This window comes from Bolinopsis microptera, chromosome 1, assembly GCF_026151205.1.
Source record: "Bolinopsis microptera isolate Bmic1 chromosome 1, MBARI_Bmic_1.0, whole genome shotgun sequence".
NCBI lineage: Eukaryota > Metazoa > Ctenophora > Tentaculata > Lobata > Bolinopsidae > Bolinopsis > Bolinopsis microptera.
Window position 1 is genome coordinate 20,738,894 of NC_087072.1, and position 17,881 is coordinate 20,756,774.

At 37.5% G+C, this 17,881-nt stretch overlaps 2 protein-coding genes across 2 annotated transcripts; both read left to right on the top strand.

Annotated features, from left to right (window-relative positions):
* The first annotated feature begins 5,807 nt into the window (after nucleotides 1-5,807).
* On the top strand, nucleotides 5,808-9,679 carry LOC134820628 (E-selectin-like). The gene is made up of 7 exons (XM_063831133.1): nucleotides 5,808-6,037; nucleotides 6,297-6,437; nucleotides 6,693-6,793; nucleotides 7,302-7,592; nucleotides 7,846-7,916; nucleotides 8,155-8,305; nucleotides 9,173-9,679. Exons 2-7 carry the CDS (start codon nucleotides 6,318-6,320, stop codon nucleotides 9,288-9,290), a joined length of 852 nt encoding a protein of 283 aa, XP_063687203.1. The 5' UTR covers nucleotides 5,808-6,037; nucleotides 6,297-6,317; the 3' UTR covers nucleotides 9,291-9,679.
* Nucleotides 9,680-12,192: 2,513 nt separating this feature from the next.
* Nucleotides 12,193-16,754, top strand: LOC134815452 (uncharacterized). Its single transcript, XM_063823988.1, has 7 exons — nucleotides 12,193-12,291; nucleotides 12,410-12,521; nucleotides 12,784-13,818; nucleotides 13,990-14,148; nucleotides 14,305-14,449; nucleotides 14,554-14,607; nucleotides 14,755-16,754. The coding sequence occupies exons 1-7, from the start codon at nucleotides 12,222-12,224 to the stop codon at nucleotides 16,525-16,527; spliced, it is 3,348 nt and encodes a 1,115-aa protein (XP_063680058.1). The 5' UTR covers nucleotides 12,193-12,221; the 3' UTR covers nucleotides 16,528-16,754.
* Nucleotides 16,755-17,881: the final 1,127 nt, after the last annotated feature.

The window sequence follows — 17,881 nt, forward strand, 5'->3', positions numbered from 1 at the left end:
ATACATATCATTCAATTAGCTGTCCAATTCATCACACGATTTTTGTTGATATCACAGTGAGATGCGAATCTACACCTCACATAATATTATACAAATAGGTTATAATGTTATTGTGGGGTGTCAAACTCCTCAGCCCGACATACCAACAGACCGACAAAGGAAGTAGTAGCTTTGTAACAGGATCTTTTTTCCTCAGAAATGAGAAATATTAATATAGAAATGAGAAATATTGTGACTCCAAATTATGTCAAACGTTTGACAATAAAACTTCATCCGTCCGGCATAATATGATGATACAGGACGACAATGTTAGTAATTTCGGTCCACATGGCAGAACTAACATACAAACTGATCTCTGACTAATGTCAGAGGGTTAGCTCCTCCCCTATTTGTGGCAGAATCTAAACTTCACGAACTTAGTACCGTAACAGTTTCCTAATGATCTTGATCAGATATCGTGCATATGAATACAGTTAGTATAGTAGGCAATAGAACGACAAGTATTTGAAGTTTATGTCCACGAACGTAATTTTGATCTATATAGGTAGATTGTAGATTGTAGAATGTAGATGTTAATTTTGGTTACAACCCAAAAAACGTTTAAAAAATCACTCCTAAAAAACAATCGTAAGATTGGGTTAGTTTTTAGTTTGTTTATATTTGGTTTGCATCCCCGCCGTTATCTGCTAATTCTAATTGCTATTTGTTATTATTATTATTTATTTCTTTAAAGATGCAACCTGCCATGCAGCTCATGAAGCTCTGGTTATGATAGGAGTCCCGTATTTGCCACTTGCTTTCTTGTAGAAGGCCAGCGGTCGCCACTTATTGAGGTGACAACCTTACGTTGTGTGTTTCCCTTCGTGTCCAAAAGCATTATATTGTAATTATAATTACTCTTTACACAATTAATTCAATATTTGTTGTTTAATTAATATTGCCTGCAGTCGGCCAGCGGTGAGGTTGCAGAAAACACTGTTGCAGGATTAGCACTCCGCCGCAGAAGTATTGAGAGGCCATGATCTGATCACATACGAACTTTTGATTAAATTAAAAAGCTAAATACAAGAATACAGTTATTGAGGACGTTACAGAAGGAATTAATTTAATGTAGTTTAAGGAGTCCTATAATTATGAACTCTCATCACATCCGAAAATGGTGTTTCTCTTGTCGCGAATATGATACTCTTAAGGGGAGATACACCAAAAACGTTTTTGCTCCGAACATCGATTTTATTTTATATTATGGTTAAATAGACAAAAAGAATAAGATTGCCCACCTTCAATATTTTCTAAAAATATTCCCTCATCGAGAAAAAAAATATTTTTCTTTTTCGAAAATTTTTAAAATTTGGAGAAGTCTGTCACTGTAATACCGATAGTTCGGCCATTTTAAAAGTGTTTTGGCTGTTTTTTTACTGAACATTACTTACACTCCGTACAAGACAACCCTATAAAAGGATTATATAATTGAACAATAAATGACCAAGTTACAGACCGAACAAGGTGGAAAAAGAAAAATTGGGATTTTTGCCTACCACCAAAGTTGTACATTTTACCACTCGCCCAGGTCATCAGATATCGCTTCAAAAATTCTTGTGAGTGTAGTTGATGATCATGGAAAGCTTTTTGGAACAGGATTTCTCTCAATTTTGAGTTTTAAGCTATAAAATGTGGCCTAAACGACTTAGTAAAATTCATCGTAAAAAAGGGCCAAACATGGCAGATTTAAGGCTTAAAATGCTTATTACTCAAAAAGTATCAGTTTTTTTGAAATAATTTTTACAGAATCGTAATCAGCTTGGTAAGACGAATCTTTTAGTACCAAATTTATAATAGTTAAAGACACAAAATTTGTAAAAAAATGTGTACAATTTGTACAAAATTTATACAAGGGGGGACCCTTGTGTTCGAGCTAGAAAATTATTTAAGACAATTTGTCTTCTAAAATCACCTATTTGGTACTAAAAGATTCGTCTGATCAAGCTGATTACGATTCTGTAAAAATTATTTCAAAAAAACTGATACTTTTTGAGTAATAAGCATTTTAAGCCTTAAATCTGCCATGTTTGGCCCTTTTTTACGATGAATTTTACTAAGTCGTTTAGGCCACATTTCATAGCTTAAAACTCAAAATTGAGAGAAATCCTGTTCCAAAAGCTTTCCATGATCATCAACTACACTCACAAGAATTTTTGAAGCGATATCTGATGACCTGGGCGAGTGGTAAAATGTACAACTTTGGTGGTAGGCAAAAATCCCAATTTTTCTTTTTCCACCTTGTTCGGTCTGTAACTTGGTCATTTATTGTTCAATTATATAATCCTTTTATAGGGTTGTCTTGTACGGAGTGTAAGTAATGTTCAGTAAAAAAAACAGCCAAAACACTTTTAAAATGGCCGAACTATCGGTATTACAGTGACAGACTTCTCCAAATTTTAAAAATTTTCGAAAAAGAAAAATATTTTTTTTTCTCGATGAGGGAATATTTTTAGAAAATATTGAAGGTGGGCAATTTTATTCTTTTTGTCTATTTAACCATAATATAAAATAAAATCGATGTTCTGAATAAAAACGTTTTTGGTGTATCTCCCCTTAAGTCCTCCCTGATCGGAATGCGGATATGTTGCAACTTTGCTTTCTGTAGGTAATATTAATGAACTAATTAATTGCCGGCACGGCTCTTCATTATCTTATTACAGGTCGTCGAGATTAACGGAATATTACGCACTGCCACGTATCTGCTCACAGTCACCATCAAACCAAATGTTATCAAATAACAATATGACTATGAGTCCACAGCCTTCTACGATGTTCACAAGTTATTTGATTAATAGGGAAGGTGGTAAAAAGTGGCCTCAAGACACGTGGAAAAGTTAGGAAAAGTTGGTCAGGCACAAAGAACACCTAGTGGGACTCAAAAATGTCAAAAATCCTTTGAATAAGCTCGTTGTTCCGGTAGTTTGATTTTTAGACGGATATGTCTACATACTATTGCTTTAAGTTATACTTGTAGACCCGGGTTCTTATTCCAATTGCTATTTTTGTATTACATCGAGAGACCTAAGCTAATTTCGCGGTGGACAGCTCCCTCTTCACGGCACCACGTGGCACGTGAGTAGCAGTGGCCCCGCACTCTGTTATGACAGGCCTCTCATAGTAGACTAAGACAACATAATTCTACAATCTGCATAATTCATGTAGTACGAGAGAATTCGCCTTTCAACGTACGTAAGCATGGACCATTGAAGTTTAGTTCAAATCAAATTTCAGAATAATTTAAACTTTCGAAACAATCGCGGGCTATTTAATAGCTCGCATATAAGTGATGGAAGCTGCGACGTGCTAAATTCCAAAAGTCGCACGAATGTTAAAATGAAGAGTCTAGTATCAATAGTTTTCAGTCTCAAGTATCTTAATATCACTGATTCTCTTATAAAAATGAACTAAAGTGAATGTTAAGCACGTGAATAACGTGATGTAGATTGGAGTAGATATATACTGAAACTTGAATTTGTATATGCGCCATAAAAGTTAGCAGCACTTTGTTATAATGTGGACAGTCCCTCACTTTGTTAATGTTGGACAGTTGCTGTGATACGAGCAGCAGTTGCTCGTTAAATCATGTTCCTTCATTTTGTTATAGTACGTGATTTGTGGTCACTGTTTAGCCCCTTGCACAATGCATGAACGAAATACTTGCACTTTACTGTGTATCTCGCTTCACTTCTGTGTTCCGTACGTTGTAAACTTGTAACTGTACTACGTTTTAAGATCGAAATGCGATTCTACGTTGATTCTGAAAATTTCACGAAAATTATTGAAAGTACCCTATGGGCGATTTTGTTAATTTTTTACAATTATTTGAATACAGAATCCACAGTTAGGTAGATATTGAGCTGATAATCATAGAGAATGTGTAGTTTAGGCTTACCTGTTATATAAAGTTGGTTTCAATATTCAAAAATATTGATATTTGACCAATTTATGGGCCAAAATCGATCGAATTTGGTGATTATGCCCAAATATGGACATATAGTTTTTAACTCATAACTCAGTCATTTTTTTCCCAATCTTAATGAAGATTCATATACGAGTTTAGGGGATCACTATCTACAAGTATAGCACTTAAAACCTGGGGTTTAGGCATGTTCAGGATATTCGGCTAAATTGGGCCTAATTTGGACCAAATATGGGCGTGGCTGCCCCGCAGACACCGGCCACCGTTTGGTGGTTGGGGTCCGGGACTCCCTCAAAAGTTCGGTCACCGGTCCTAGTTTGTTGGTCAACTGCTATCTCGAAATTAAGTTTTAACAAAAAATCAGGGTGATTTTTGTGTTTGTAACTACGAATTATAGTGATGCAGGCGACACACCTGGGACTGGTTGAAAATCTAATTATTATAGGCCACAATGGTTATCACAAGCATTGAATAAACCAGGAAACTCAGGTTCCAATGTATTGCATCAGGTGTGATTATCAGGTATTTGATTGTCAATTACGATGTCATCGGTAATTGGCAGAGTCAATTATAACATTATATCAGCTTTCGTGCTGCTATAATTGTCTTGGCACTGTGCTCGAATCATTTCACCAGAAATAGAAAGCCGATTTGTCAATTTCCTATCTAGGAGATTCCAGTGCACGATTTGAACTCTTATTAGAGCAATTATTTGAATTAATGAATACCACGTGCTAATTTGTTGCTTGTAATTATATTATTAGTAATAAACATATACGACTGGTCTCCTTGTTCATGGACACTCATTATATTACGTGCATCAATTTATGTTCGATTATAGTCATACTACTATCATGATATACGGTAACTGTATGTCAATATAACATACATACATGCCACATGAAGAGGTCTCCTCCTAGTCGTTGGAGTGGCCTGCATCACACACATCTCTTCTACGGAGTAATATGGTCCTCCATTCCACTCGTTTTAGAGCTAACTGTTTTACTGCGTCTCTGCTGATGTTATCGACATCTGTAAAGTCAGCCGCCTCCTCGAGTACACAGGCCATCCAGCCTTTGCGGGGTCGTCCTCTCAGTCTCTTTCCATAGTTTGGTTTCCAATCCTGTAAAAAATTGGGAAACCGTGTCTCTGGCATTCTGACAACGTGTCTGTTTAACCACCTTAGTCTAGCCGAACCGATGAAAGTTTCAATAGACTTAATCCCAGCACACCTGAAAACTTTTTCAATGGTAACATTCAATAATAATAAAATATTACATTGTATTATAGCTTTTGATCCATAATAAGATTGCAGTTGAAACTGCATGAAAAATTTGGAGAAAGTACTCTTGCCACATTTGAAGTTTTGCGAATCTCACATGGCATCTAGAGGGTTGCAAAAACTAGATGTGGTCATGAAACGGATTAACCTCTAATTATCTCCAAGTGTGACATATTTCGAGCTCATGTTGCAGGCCCCGGACCGCGCTATTTCTTGATTTCTTGTGTAATTTTGTTCTGTAATTTTTAAAATATCTCATTTGTTTGGCACTCCTGAGCATACATACAATAAAAATCTTGCATAGCTGTTCGGCAAATTCCTTTAAAATTAAATTCTTTAACAGCTCGCACTTTCGAATCGGTTTATTGAAGCGCAGAAATATGTTTCTCGTTAATCAATCTATACTTATAGTATTATTATAAATCTTGACGAAAATATGTATTTTATTTTTTCTACCCAAGCACTCACAATGACGTATATCATATCAGCATTTCTAGGTTTATAGATATAATCATCACGATTAACGCTTTGATTTTTCTTCCTTTACTTTGCTGTCCCACCCACCGAACTGTTTAGTTTTGTTGTTACTGTGATAGGCGCAGCTGCACATTCCTTTAACCTGATTTACTCCATTTCATAACCCCCTTCACATCTGTTAGCAGTCTGCTTCCTGGTTCCCGTTTACACTGCTGTAATTAACGAGAAATCAACAAGCCGTTATACTGTCATGCTTCACCACATCTTTCCCTCTGAACCTCGGCAGAAGCAGGCTTGATTCTGAGCTGCAGTCACAGGTTAGCTATTTATTTGTATTAATTGGTAAATATTTTTACTGTCAAATGTTAGTTATTAAGAAGAAGCCAGAGTCGTAGAGTTTGGCGTGTTGTGAGTTAAAATTCGATAGGTTTTCTTTGATCGGCTAAGATCGGTTGACCACGCACAATTTTACAAAAACTATACATAATTTGATTCTGCTTGCAAACCTATTTTAGTGATCACGTCACACATCAAAATACCAAATTATTTTTCTTCTGTAAGTATGTTAACTTCCAGAGTACCGAAAGTTTTATTTGAATGAGTACTCTTCTTCTTGTCACCCTTGGCTTCATCTTTCTCCTCTTACCTGGAGACTTGTTAGCCCAGTTCAGTTTCACAGAGAACGTACCAGTCTACCATCTAGGTTATCACCAGCAGGTTTGACATCTTCCTTTATAATTCAGTTTCATATTTGGGTTTCTATATCGCGTGACATGAATGGAACTTTATCATCGAGTTTGTCTGGTATTGAAATACCAATTTGTCCCTATTAACAATGAAACATCGTCTCGAAATATTTGATTGGATAAGTAAGAAAATCCACTTTGTTTGAGTTTCAAACCTGACATCGATTCAAACTTTCCTACAAACTAACCTAATAACAGTACAACCAGTAATTTGCAAATGTTTCAGCCAAGTTTCAACTACCAGTACCACTCTTGTAGCTTCGCGACTAGTGGCTGGTCGGAGTGGATGCCGAAAAGTTGCAACAGATGTGGACAATCTCGACACCGGTGTCTTAATATTTCTTTATATGCCACTTTAATTTGTTATATAAATAATTATATATTATGTTATTTTACATTACCTTGTTTATTACATGTTCACTGGCTCCGTGCATATTTTACCGCCAAATTTCTTATAAAATGCCACATATGGAACACATTAAACATCGCCATTACCGCGTCGCAACTGTAACTTCTAATTTGTGTCCGAGTTAATTCAGTTGAAATGACAGATTAATTTCACATTTATTCAGTCTTGGAGTAATTATTGAATTCTATTTTCGACTGATAATATTTTAATTTAGGCGCTGGGCCAATGGCCATCAATGTCTATATTAATAAATTATATTAACCCGTTGAGGCTGGAGCTTTTCAATTCTGCGGGCAAATTATAATATAAATATTCATTATAAATAAATTCTTAATTACATTCTATTAATCAGCTCAATTAACAGCCAATTCGTAAATTATCGCTCAATTAACAGCTATAATATCCACATTACCTACCCTCCCTCAGATATTGTCTAGGTGCTTACAACGGTTGCGGTGAGTGGTACTGTATTGGTAACAAATTGGATTACTGCCAGATTCCCTGCCCCAGACTCCGAACAACGGACCCACGTGTTAAAGTAGACCCCCCGCGTCATAGCAAGGCGTGTGGAGCACGTGTAACATTTTTGTGTCCGGAATGTTACTCTCCATCAGGAGGGAGTGTGTCGAGTGAATGTCTACCGAACAGCACGTGGTCACATTCAGACCCTACTTGTTCTCCTGTGTCCTGCTCCAAACCTTTCCAGATTAATAACGGGTAGGTAAAAGATCTATCAGTTTCATCTGATGACAGATACAGTAAAACACTAATTTACCATGCGAACCCAAATTTGCTGCGGCTTTCCAAAAACGGGGTTTACTGTATTTATAAATCGTACGAGAATCTACATTCTACATTCTTTTTCTGTACCGACCACCGACGGGCAGGGGCATATTCTTGATTCTGACCTTTTTCTATTTTAAAAAGAAGCACCGGCCGACTTTTAATTCCCTTACAATCTCTTTTACAGGTATGTTAGGTGGGGAGCAAACTGTGGAGATACCGCAGTTTATAAATGTTATTACGGCTACGAACTTATAGGTAAGGAAATCGCTTAACTAATTGGAAGATTGGAGAAGAGTTAATTACAACGAATTGTATCTCTTCGTTTTAAACACTATTATCAACCTGGAGGGGATTATTTAAAACATATAAGTGATTCGAAAATTATTATCAACTGTGGTACTTTGATGAGGTTTGGCCATGGTTATCCCACATCAATTAGACCGCCCTACTTATACTGTAGATTCCAATGTAATAATATCCAACACTCCGTCAGGGGTAGCAGAGTTAAGGTGTAGTGATAGAGGATATTGGGACCCCCCAGATGCACCTATGTGTATCCCAGTGAAGTGTCCTCACCTCACCAGACCTGAGAATGGGATTATAATCATGCTGATCCGATCTTTCAGAGCTAGAGCTTACTTCAGGTACCTGCCTTATACGAGTTATCTGTCAAGTTAACTGAGCGATTTCCTCTAAAAACTTCCTTTTTTGTTTATAGTTTGGTCAATTATGGAGAATATGAGCCAATCACCTGCATTTCATAGTAGAGGCTGCACATTTTTTGGGGACTCTAAAAGTTATATAGATATTATAGAACTGAATAAAATTCGGAGCCCAATATAATAATTCAGACTAGGAAAATAAAATTGGCCAAGCCCTTTTGTGTGATGTTCTTAATATAAAACTTTTATTTCAGCCTCAAATTTTTGTGAAACTTGATTCTGGCATAGCAGTGCAGCAGCGCCCATATTTGAGCCCGATTTGGCCGAGTTTGGCTAAATCACCTTAACATCCACAAAACCCATATGTCCATTATGAATTTTCATCCAGATTGGACAAAAAATGACTAAGTTATGAGCCAAAAACCATATGCCCATATTTGGGCATACGCACCAAATTTTTGACACTTTCAACTGCACTACTTACTTTCAACACTACTATATAACAAATAATTTGAGATCATGAATACGATGTTGCTTAATATTTATAGAAATGTGGAAATTACGACCAAAAGACCACTAAAATGAAGAAAACTGCCCATATCTCAGTTTGCGATTTTCGCGAAAGGGACTTCATCAAAAAGCCTGAGGCTTTTTCATTTTTCAACACGTAGAAATCCTAAAATCTGGGTTTTGGTCGGTTGGGGTCCGGGACCCCCTCAAAAGTTTGGTCACAGGTCCTAATTCGTTGGCCAACTGCTATGTCAGAATCAAGTTTCACAAAAAATGTCAGGCTGAACCCCCCTTAACTGACATAGACTATAACCAATTGTAAACGCCTCGGTTTTGCAGGTGTAGAATGGGCTACGAACTACACGGACCTCGCTCCATCAGATGCAGTGCCTCTGGTTCCTGGTCTCCGGCCCCACCTGCATGTATCAGGACTTATTCTAGTAACTCACCGGGATAACATCTTGGCTGTTAGGTTTTCAAAATGTTGGCATTGGACTTAATTTTTTGTAAATAACTAAAAACTATAAACATTTCTAACCTAGTTAAAATGAAGTATGAATGTAACGAATTGGCGGATTACATGGCGTTAAAATGATGAATGTAAATAAGTGTGAAATTGAAGGGAACAAACTGATTTTATCGTCATCGAAGCAGAATATTTTATTTTTAAATAATTGAATTCGATAAATTTAAAACCACGAAGTACACTAGTCGGGGGTTGAGAAAACTATTTTAAATTTATATACTATATATAGCCGATCTGTTTTATCTTAAGTTTAAGTTATTTGATAGTGATGTTGTTATTTCAGTGATTAAAATAAAGAATGCGTACTTCAACAATTCATATACTTTGCGTTTTAATTGTGAGCATCTAACAACCAACTTATCACGATTGAAACCCGTAATTTACTGCCCTATAAGATTACAAGATCAAACCAAGCAGTGGTGTAACGAAGGGCCCCGCCGTGCGGGGGAGGGGGCGCAATCTTAGGGGGGGGGGGGGGGGGGGGGGCGCCAAATTGTCGTTTGAATGTGGGACAATTTGGAAAAACTTTACTATGGTACTAGCAAAACTGCGTGTTTAGCTCTAGAAACACACTTTTTTAGAGATTTTACCGGCGTATCCTGTAAAATCATCTAATTCGTTAAATTTTAGGGAGGGGCGCCAACACTAACAGGGGAGGGGGCGCTTTTTCAGCGGGGGGCGCCAACACTAACAGCAACGTTACGCCACTGAAACCAAGCCAAGTATCTTTATTTTGTCTTAGCGGCACAATGTATATAGTTAAACCTGCGCCAATTCTGATGTGAAGTACTGACGGTAACAATTCATCAATTAGTAGTTACCAGTGATCTCCACCGTCTAATGTACACTCTCCCTTTTCCTCAGTCTAATATCCTCGGTTCCGTACAACTACACTGCCTTTATTTGTGGCATATTGGACACTTTTCACAAGTTTCAGGAGTATTAACTGGTGCCTAAACACTATTTGTAATCGGTTTTCCGTCCTTCTTTACTTTAATCCGATCCCTCCCTTCTCTCCTTCTTTACTTTTCTCCGATCCCTCCTTCTCTCCTTCTTAATCTTTACTTTTCTCCGATCCCTCCTTCTCTCTTTCTTTACTTTGCTCCGATCCCACCTTCTCTCTTTCTTTACTTTTCTCCGATCCCTCCTTCTCTCCTTCATTACATTTCTCCGATCCCTCCTTCTCTCCTTCTTTACTTTTCTCCGATCCCTCCTTCTCTCCTTCTTTACTTTTCTCCGATCCCTCCTTCTCTTTTTCTTTACTTTTCTCCGATCCCTCCTTCTCTCTTTCTTTACTTTGTTCCGATCCCTCCTTCTCTCCTCCTTTACTTTTCTCCGATCCCTCCCTTCTCTTTCTTTACTTTTCTCCGATCCTTCCATTCTCTCTTTCTTTACTTTTCTCCGATCCCTCCTTCTCTGATCCCTATTTTCTTGCCTTGCTTGATTTTGTACAATACCTTACTCGGGATTATTATAACCGGGATAAAGTGGTGGGTTTTGGAAGATTCCGCCATATTTTTCCCGGTCAAAAATTTTACCAGTCATAAAAAAACCCGCCGACTCAGATTATGGGGTTCCAAGGGGGTGGTGATCATCATATTTTACCTGAAGTCTCATATGTGCTAGAGAAGACTTTTGAAGCAGTGGATGGAGGGCTGTAACTTTATTGGCGGTTGCTACCATAATTTCGTTATAAAATTCACAATTTGGTTATAGAAATCAGATTTCAGGGTGGACCGTGATTCTCACTTTTCTTGCCCATAAAGTGAGTAGACTGTGCCACTATTTCATGGTCCACGGTGGATTGATTACTGGAGCAGTTGAAGATGCAAAGCCAAGACGTTCCCCAATACCAAGCGGTGGGCAGGAAATTAAGCTCCGGCTGACCTTCAGAGCAGTAGCCCCATTAGCGGACAAAATGAAAGTCTTGTTAAAACAACAATACAACTTCGAATTTGACGGTCAGCAGCAGGGGGATATCAATAATGATAATGGAGGGGACATTAGCGATAATGAGAATGAGAATACGCTTTAATGAAGATTTGACTTATTATTGCTATAGATTTATTTTCCTTTAAATACTAGACGTGTCTTTTTTTCTATTTCTGAGTAATATCAGTAACTGTAAATTGAAATAACAGAAATTTCGGTTGAAAATTTGTTGACCTCTGAAAAAAAACTTGAAAGGTCGGCCACCGGTAAATACATGACCGGGATAATTTGGCGGGTTTTGGGAAATTCCGCCATATTTTTACCGGTTATTAATTTTCCCAGTCATAAATTAACCCGCTATAATATTCCCGAGTAAGGTATGCAGTTAAGATTTAAGTTCGTTACATATAGCTAAGGAGGTAAACTCTGCGTGTTATATCAATTATATGCTGTTGCTTGATTAGCTTAGGTTTTGGAAAGTTGTTAACGCTCGCACACTCATTTAGAAATTTAAATATTATAATAACAATTACCAGGCATTATTAACTAGAATTGAATCATTTTTATTCGCTAGGCTAGCACTTTTTGTTAAACGATGATTTGAACATTAAACGTTTAATTCATATTATCTTGCCAATGTTATTCTGGTGCCGCTCCATGTGCCGCATTCAGTGTGCAGATTGACGGTATTGTGCATTATCCTGATGTCGACATTTGTTCATGTTGTGGATCATGATTCGTGGAATACATTTTCTTCCTCTCGAAAAACATGTATTCATATGTATTGTCTCCAATTAGCTTTATTTTAAGTCCTTCTACTTCAATAAATACGCCGTTTGAAGATATCAGTAAAATAGTTTTTCTTGGATTTGTTTTATAAGTAAAAGTATAAAAGGTATTCTTCAAGATTTAACTGAAGGATATGACTGTATGGCCTCGCCCTGGGGCAAACCAAGAAGGTGGGACTTAGGCTCTCAGAACTTAATTCATCGAGGAACAGGTATATTGTATAAAATGATTTGCAAACTATAAACTTATAAAACACATTTCTTTTGCATTAGCTATCCTCGGTTTTTTGCGGCTAATTATTGCATAACTTATTTTACTAATTTGTTAAGGAATTTCATCATTCATCGGGAAGGGTTCTGGTTTACGGAACACTGAGATAAAGAAGATTCCCAGATATGGACCTGCTGACTGGAAGAAGTCTTCCTCTTCCTCGCCATCATCGTACGTGTTTTAACATCATTACAACTGCGATACAGTGATCATTAGCCACAATGTAATGATAGGTTTCAATTTGCTAGATTCTCAGCCTTCCATAAAAATGCATATCAATAATTATTTAGATCGAAATACATTTGTTTTCATTAGTTTTATATCAAAATAATTTTAGTGTAACTTTGGGTGGCTAAAATGTAACGCTTGATTTTCGTAAATGATAATCAATTGAGTGTTCAAATACGATTGATTGAAATGGTGTAATTTTCAGGCACTATGGCACCCTGCCGCGGGTCAGCAGAAGAGCCTCTGTTATGGCACCTGGAACCAGGGCTATTCTTGCTCGTTCAAATAGTTCCAACAGTACAGACAACATCTCCAGATCCAAAAGTTTCGCTGCTAACTCTCACAGGGAATTACCAAGATCCAGCTCTACTACGTTAACTCCAGGCAGTGTTGAGAAGAGTCCAATGACATCTCAGGGTTCATTCAGGAAAAAAAGTATTAGGAAGTCATACAGTACGGCTACATTGCCAAGAAATGCGAGGTTATCTCGTAATGAACCAGCAAATTCTGCTGTTAGGTACACGGATTCCCGGGAGAAAAGATCAAATTCACTGAAACGATCTTCTTCCAATGACTTTTCTTTGCGATTATCACCAGTGTCCAGTAGATCTCCATCCAGAGAATCCAAACATGAAATATCAAATGCTACAATAAGACGATCTATGGAGACCCGGGAAAAGCATCGAGATAGACCAGACAACGTCCTTCAGACCAGAAAAGGTCCTCCGATATCCAAACGAAACATGAACGTTCGTGCAAATCAAGTTATAAGATCCAGCTCACAATCTGCAATATCAAAATCTGGGGGAAGAAAAGTGAGTCGCTCTAAATCTATGGGAGTTATAAGTGGAAATCACGGACCTCACTCTCAGGGAAAAGATAAGACACAACTACATCGACTGAGTGATAGCGATAATGAAACACAGAACTCCTTACAGAACCACGGTCATCAGAGTCCAAATGGACGAAACAAATCAAAGTACTCTCTTCGGAGACAAAGTGAAAGCGACAGTTGTAGCGAACCTTCGGTATTATTTACGAGACATGACTATCTGAGAAAATCTGCTAGAGGACGATTACAAGCTCAAGAAAATTCACGAAATCTGAAGAAATCTCCAGATATCAAAGTTGAACGGACTCGTGGGAAGGAAAATATAAAGAGTGTTGTACCATATCAGGAGAGAAACTCGCCCATGCGGAGGGGCAGGGAGCCAAATAATTTCCAGAACATTAGTCACAGGTTAGTCTTACTTAGATGAGATTCTTATCTCAATATCAAATGACTTACGCAGTGATTATGTACTTGTAACTTGACATAGTTAAATTCTAAATGTATTACGTATACACTATTAGTGTATAAGTTGAAGCTTGTTATCAAGTTCCATATCTCTAAGAAAACTTTAAAAATCAGGTACAAAATAGATAGTGAGGATGGTGCTGATGATACCTTATTCGATTGTACACAGATCAGTTCCGAATCAGCTCTGATCAGTTCTGAATCAGAGTTTGAGGTCATGAGACCCGAAAAGAATATTGTCATAACTGAGAAGCCCTCATTTCGGGAAATAAGGTATGGAGTATTTAAAAAGAATCAAGACTAATTCTCAGTGGTGTTGGTAATATTATCCATCACCCTTACCTGCTTATAATACACTTTATAATACACATTACAATGCCCCGTAATATCGGGCCATAGCACCATTTTTAACCAGTTTTAAATTTTCAGGAATCGAATTAGGTCACGAGATCCTAGAGATATAAAATTTCCTCGAGCAAGATCAATAAGTCCGGGTCGAAGACATTGTCTAGTTCAACTTCACCAGATAACTTTCAACCTGGAGAGACCACCAACTTGCATGGAATTAGCGGACGTAAGTTACAATTATTCATTATGTTTTGATATCAGTAATATTCACCTTCAATACAATACAGTTTAGTTCTTATGCGGCTAACTTTCTAACCGATGTTTTTGCAGTTCTATAAAAATCCTGTGATGACTCCGAAGTTCAAAAATAAGCTAAAATCTTCAGTAAGTAACCTCGTAATAAAAATGGGTTCAGCTTCAATGCTTCAATAATTGGATCGGATACTTTCAGAGATTTGTTTATGTACTTTTTCACTGGGAGATGCGATGATAGAATACATAATATGGCTAAAATAATGTTGTTAATTTCAGTGGCATTCTCCGAAGTTGAAAACGAACACAAAGAAAGGAAATCGTAAAAAAACAAGTAACAAATACTCATCTTCTGGTCGGCATCGTATTTCCTCATCAAGTGATGAAGCAAGCATGATATCCTTCAGGGAGTATGAAAGAAGGGTAACAACAAATCGAACATCAGATTCAGATATGGAGTCAAATACGATCGGGATCAATCCTGGTTATCGTGCGAAATTGCCAAAAAAATGTATCTTTGCTTCAAAGTATCAAACTAAGACAACTGTTTCTTCTGAATCTGGTTCACAAAATGATACTCAGTCCAATACAGAGTCAAAGTCATCACTTGGTGCTGATTCTATGGCTAAGATTCCAGAAATGGTTTATTGTGATGCTGATCTAGGAAATCGCAACGAATTTATTGAAGAAAACTCTGAGATACAAACGAAGGAAAGACCAGGGACTTCTAATAATAAGCTACAAACGAACATAGATGCACCAGAACCTTTTAAAGGTGGCCTTAATGAGGAGGAAGTGATTGCTGAGCTACAATTTATTATTGAGCAGGAAGAGATTGATCTAGAAAACACTACATCATCAATCAGTATGAGCTCTATAAAAGAGGAGCCCTTAGACCTCAAACAATTTGAGTCTCACGAGAAATTGTTGTCTGATAAAGATCTGAACAGTGAAATCAAACTTCTTACTAATTCTTTAAGTGAGGATTCAGACCCACTAAAGATTGACGATGATGCTCTATTCTCGCGAACAAAATCGTTTAGTTTCATGTCTTCCACTCGTCAAGAAGACGAAAGTGTTGAGCATGCTGTAGATAAGGTATGTCTTTCATCAGAAAAAGAAACAAACGAATCTTGTGGAGTAGCTGTTGTTGACAAATTTTCGGGATTTTCCCGCGAATTAATAAAAGAGAAGCCTCATGTTGGTATCAAAACAAAAAACATTCCCTCAAAGTCTGAAAAAGTTAAATTCGAATCGACTGTGTTGAATTCTGAGGGGAACAAACTTTCTAAAAATAACAATTCTGTCTTTGCTACTACCGATACAGCTAAGAACCCAGCGTTCGTAGAAGAATTGGAACTTCCAAAACATGGTCCACTTCTGGAGTCAGAGAAAGTTGTATCTGAGTCAGATGTAATTAACTCTGAGGAAAAAGAGATTTTTGAAAACAACAGTTCTATTTCAACTTCTTCCGACAAAACTGACAGTTCAATGAACGAAGAAGAAACCCCAGAACCTGTTCGAACGTTCACACCGCGACCTAGATCACCTCTTGGTTTCATCAGGCCAATCAGAACCAGCTTCTCTGCAAACACCCTTGCCTACCTTCAAAATAAAAAAGTAAATATAACCTCTCCAACCGATGGACTTAATGCAAAGATAGGAGCCATATTCGAGAGGTCAAGGCCCTTTGATTTTTTTAGTTACGTCACAGATTCAGAAACATCCCCAACAGATTCAGAAGCCGACGTGAGTAACACTGTGCAACCAAGCACAAACATATCTCCACTTTATGATGGCCCTAACATATTTACCTTAACTAATTTGTCTACGGATAATGTGTTAGAACCTCAAGACTCACTAGTTGACTCACCTGAGGTAGTGGATACCTCTGGGCTGCTCCCGGATCAGAGGCCATATTACAAGACTGTTGTGATAGACCCTCTGTCACCTGATACTTCTGCTACTGGATCCTCCTCTGAGGACACCTCGAACTCGTCTCAATCAGAGAGTTTCACTGTTTCGAATACCAGTGAGTCATTTCATCAGTGAATTATTTCTGTTTTTAGTAAAAGAATTGTGATCTAGCCTTATCAATCCTTCAATCTGTATTTACGTTTGGTATGTGATGTTTAATTACTGTTTTTTGAAAAATGAATATCTAGAACAGCATTTATGCTGTGGTGATAACCACCGTGGTATTAATTTTGTAAATGAAATGTTGAAACCTACGATGACTATAACTATCAGTTTGATTAAAATTTAACTTTAATATATACAATTTAACAGTTGTTCTTTGTTGATATCTGGGTTAAAGGAAAATTTAGGATAAATGCTTATATAACCGTACCCCGGTTTATCGTACCTCGTGTCTATATATTGTAGTTTTATATCACGCGACGCGTGTTTTATTTTATGCAACCCGCATTTCACAAACTTGCCGATTTGACATATTTGATGAACCAGCTTAACCGTTTGGCTGCATATTTCCGAGGAGGGTTACATAGAGATCACTCCTAGTTCCTGAATGTCTATATACTTCTCCGGGAGCCGTCTGGATAGTGACTGTGTAAACTGAAATGGAACCCAGTTTATATCGTTACTAAGTTAAGGTCATGTTGTCGATAATTCCCTTGTAAAAGTGAGATTTGGAGATGTGACTTTACCGACTAAGTCGTCCACTCTATTACTATAGTCGACACATGTTGCGAAACTTCGATCTAGCAGTCACGATCTGAGGATTGAGAAAGGTCGCTACATGCACTGGAGATCGCTACAACACAGCACTGAAAACATGTCGCTTTTGCTGCTCCTCAGACACCGTCGTCATGCGGTTCTTCGAAGAACTACCATTCTTTGAAACACCTATCCTTGAAACCGAGGACCACGTCATAAATGAATGCCCCAGCTACAACTCCATCCGGTCCAACCTCTCAGACAACCTTAAAAGCCTCATAATGCTCAAAGAATATGTAGCCATCATGAACTCATTCCATGCAACAGAATTTGGAAAGTACCTCACAGAATCCTTTCACCTTCGACATCCTCCTGAAAAGAAGTCCTAGTAATTACCTCCCGTCTCCTACTCATCGTCATTAACTCATCTCCATGACTTTTTTACTCGTATTTTAATTATTATATTCGATTTTTCTTTCGTGAAATTGTAACGCGGTTAATTTTTAAGAATTTATTTTTATAGCATTCTCTCAATCCAGCAGCTTTGAGTATGGATAGATTGTTACCCCAATGATTTCTGATGTCATTTTATTGAATGATGATGCAGACAACTCATTAATTAAAAAGTACTTACAGTATCAATACGAGGATAAGGGTCACACTCTGCGGCCTCGTCTGACCCGTCTAATGTAAAGTTGACACCACATCTCCAATCATCTCTCCATTTCTT

Bases quoted from the DNA above. Each gene is read 5' to 3' on its own strand.
- LOC134820628 (XM_063831133.1), top strand. From the start codon at position 6,318: ATGAGTACTCTTCTTCTTGTCACCCTTGGCTTCATCTTTCTCCTCTTA. The intron at 6,438-6,692 runs GTTTGACATCTT...CAAATGTTTCAG, and splicing joins ATCTAGGTTATCACCAGCAG to CCAAGTTTCAACTACCAGTA. The intron at 6,794-7,301 runs GTGTCTTAATAT...ACCCTCCCTCAG, and splicing joins TGTGGACAATCTCGACACCG to ATATTGTCTAGGTGCTTACA.
- LOC134815452 (XM_063823988.1), top strand. From the start codon at position 12,222: ATGGCCTCGCCCTGGGGCAAACCAAGAAGGTGGGACTTAGGCTCTCAG. The intron at 12,292-12,409 runs GTATATTGTATA...TAATTTGTTAAG, and splicing joins CTTAATTCATCGAGGAACAG to GAATTTCATCATTCATCGGG. The intron at 14,450-14,553 runs GTAAGTTACAAT...ATGTTTTTGCAG, and splicing joins CTTGCATGGAATTAGCGGAC to TTCTATAAAAATCCTGTGAT.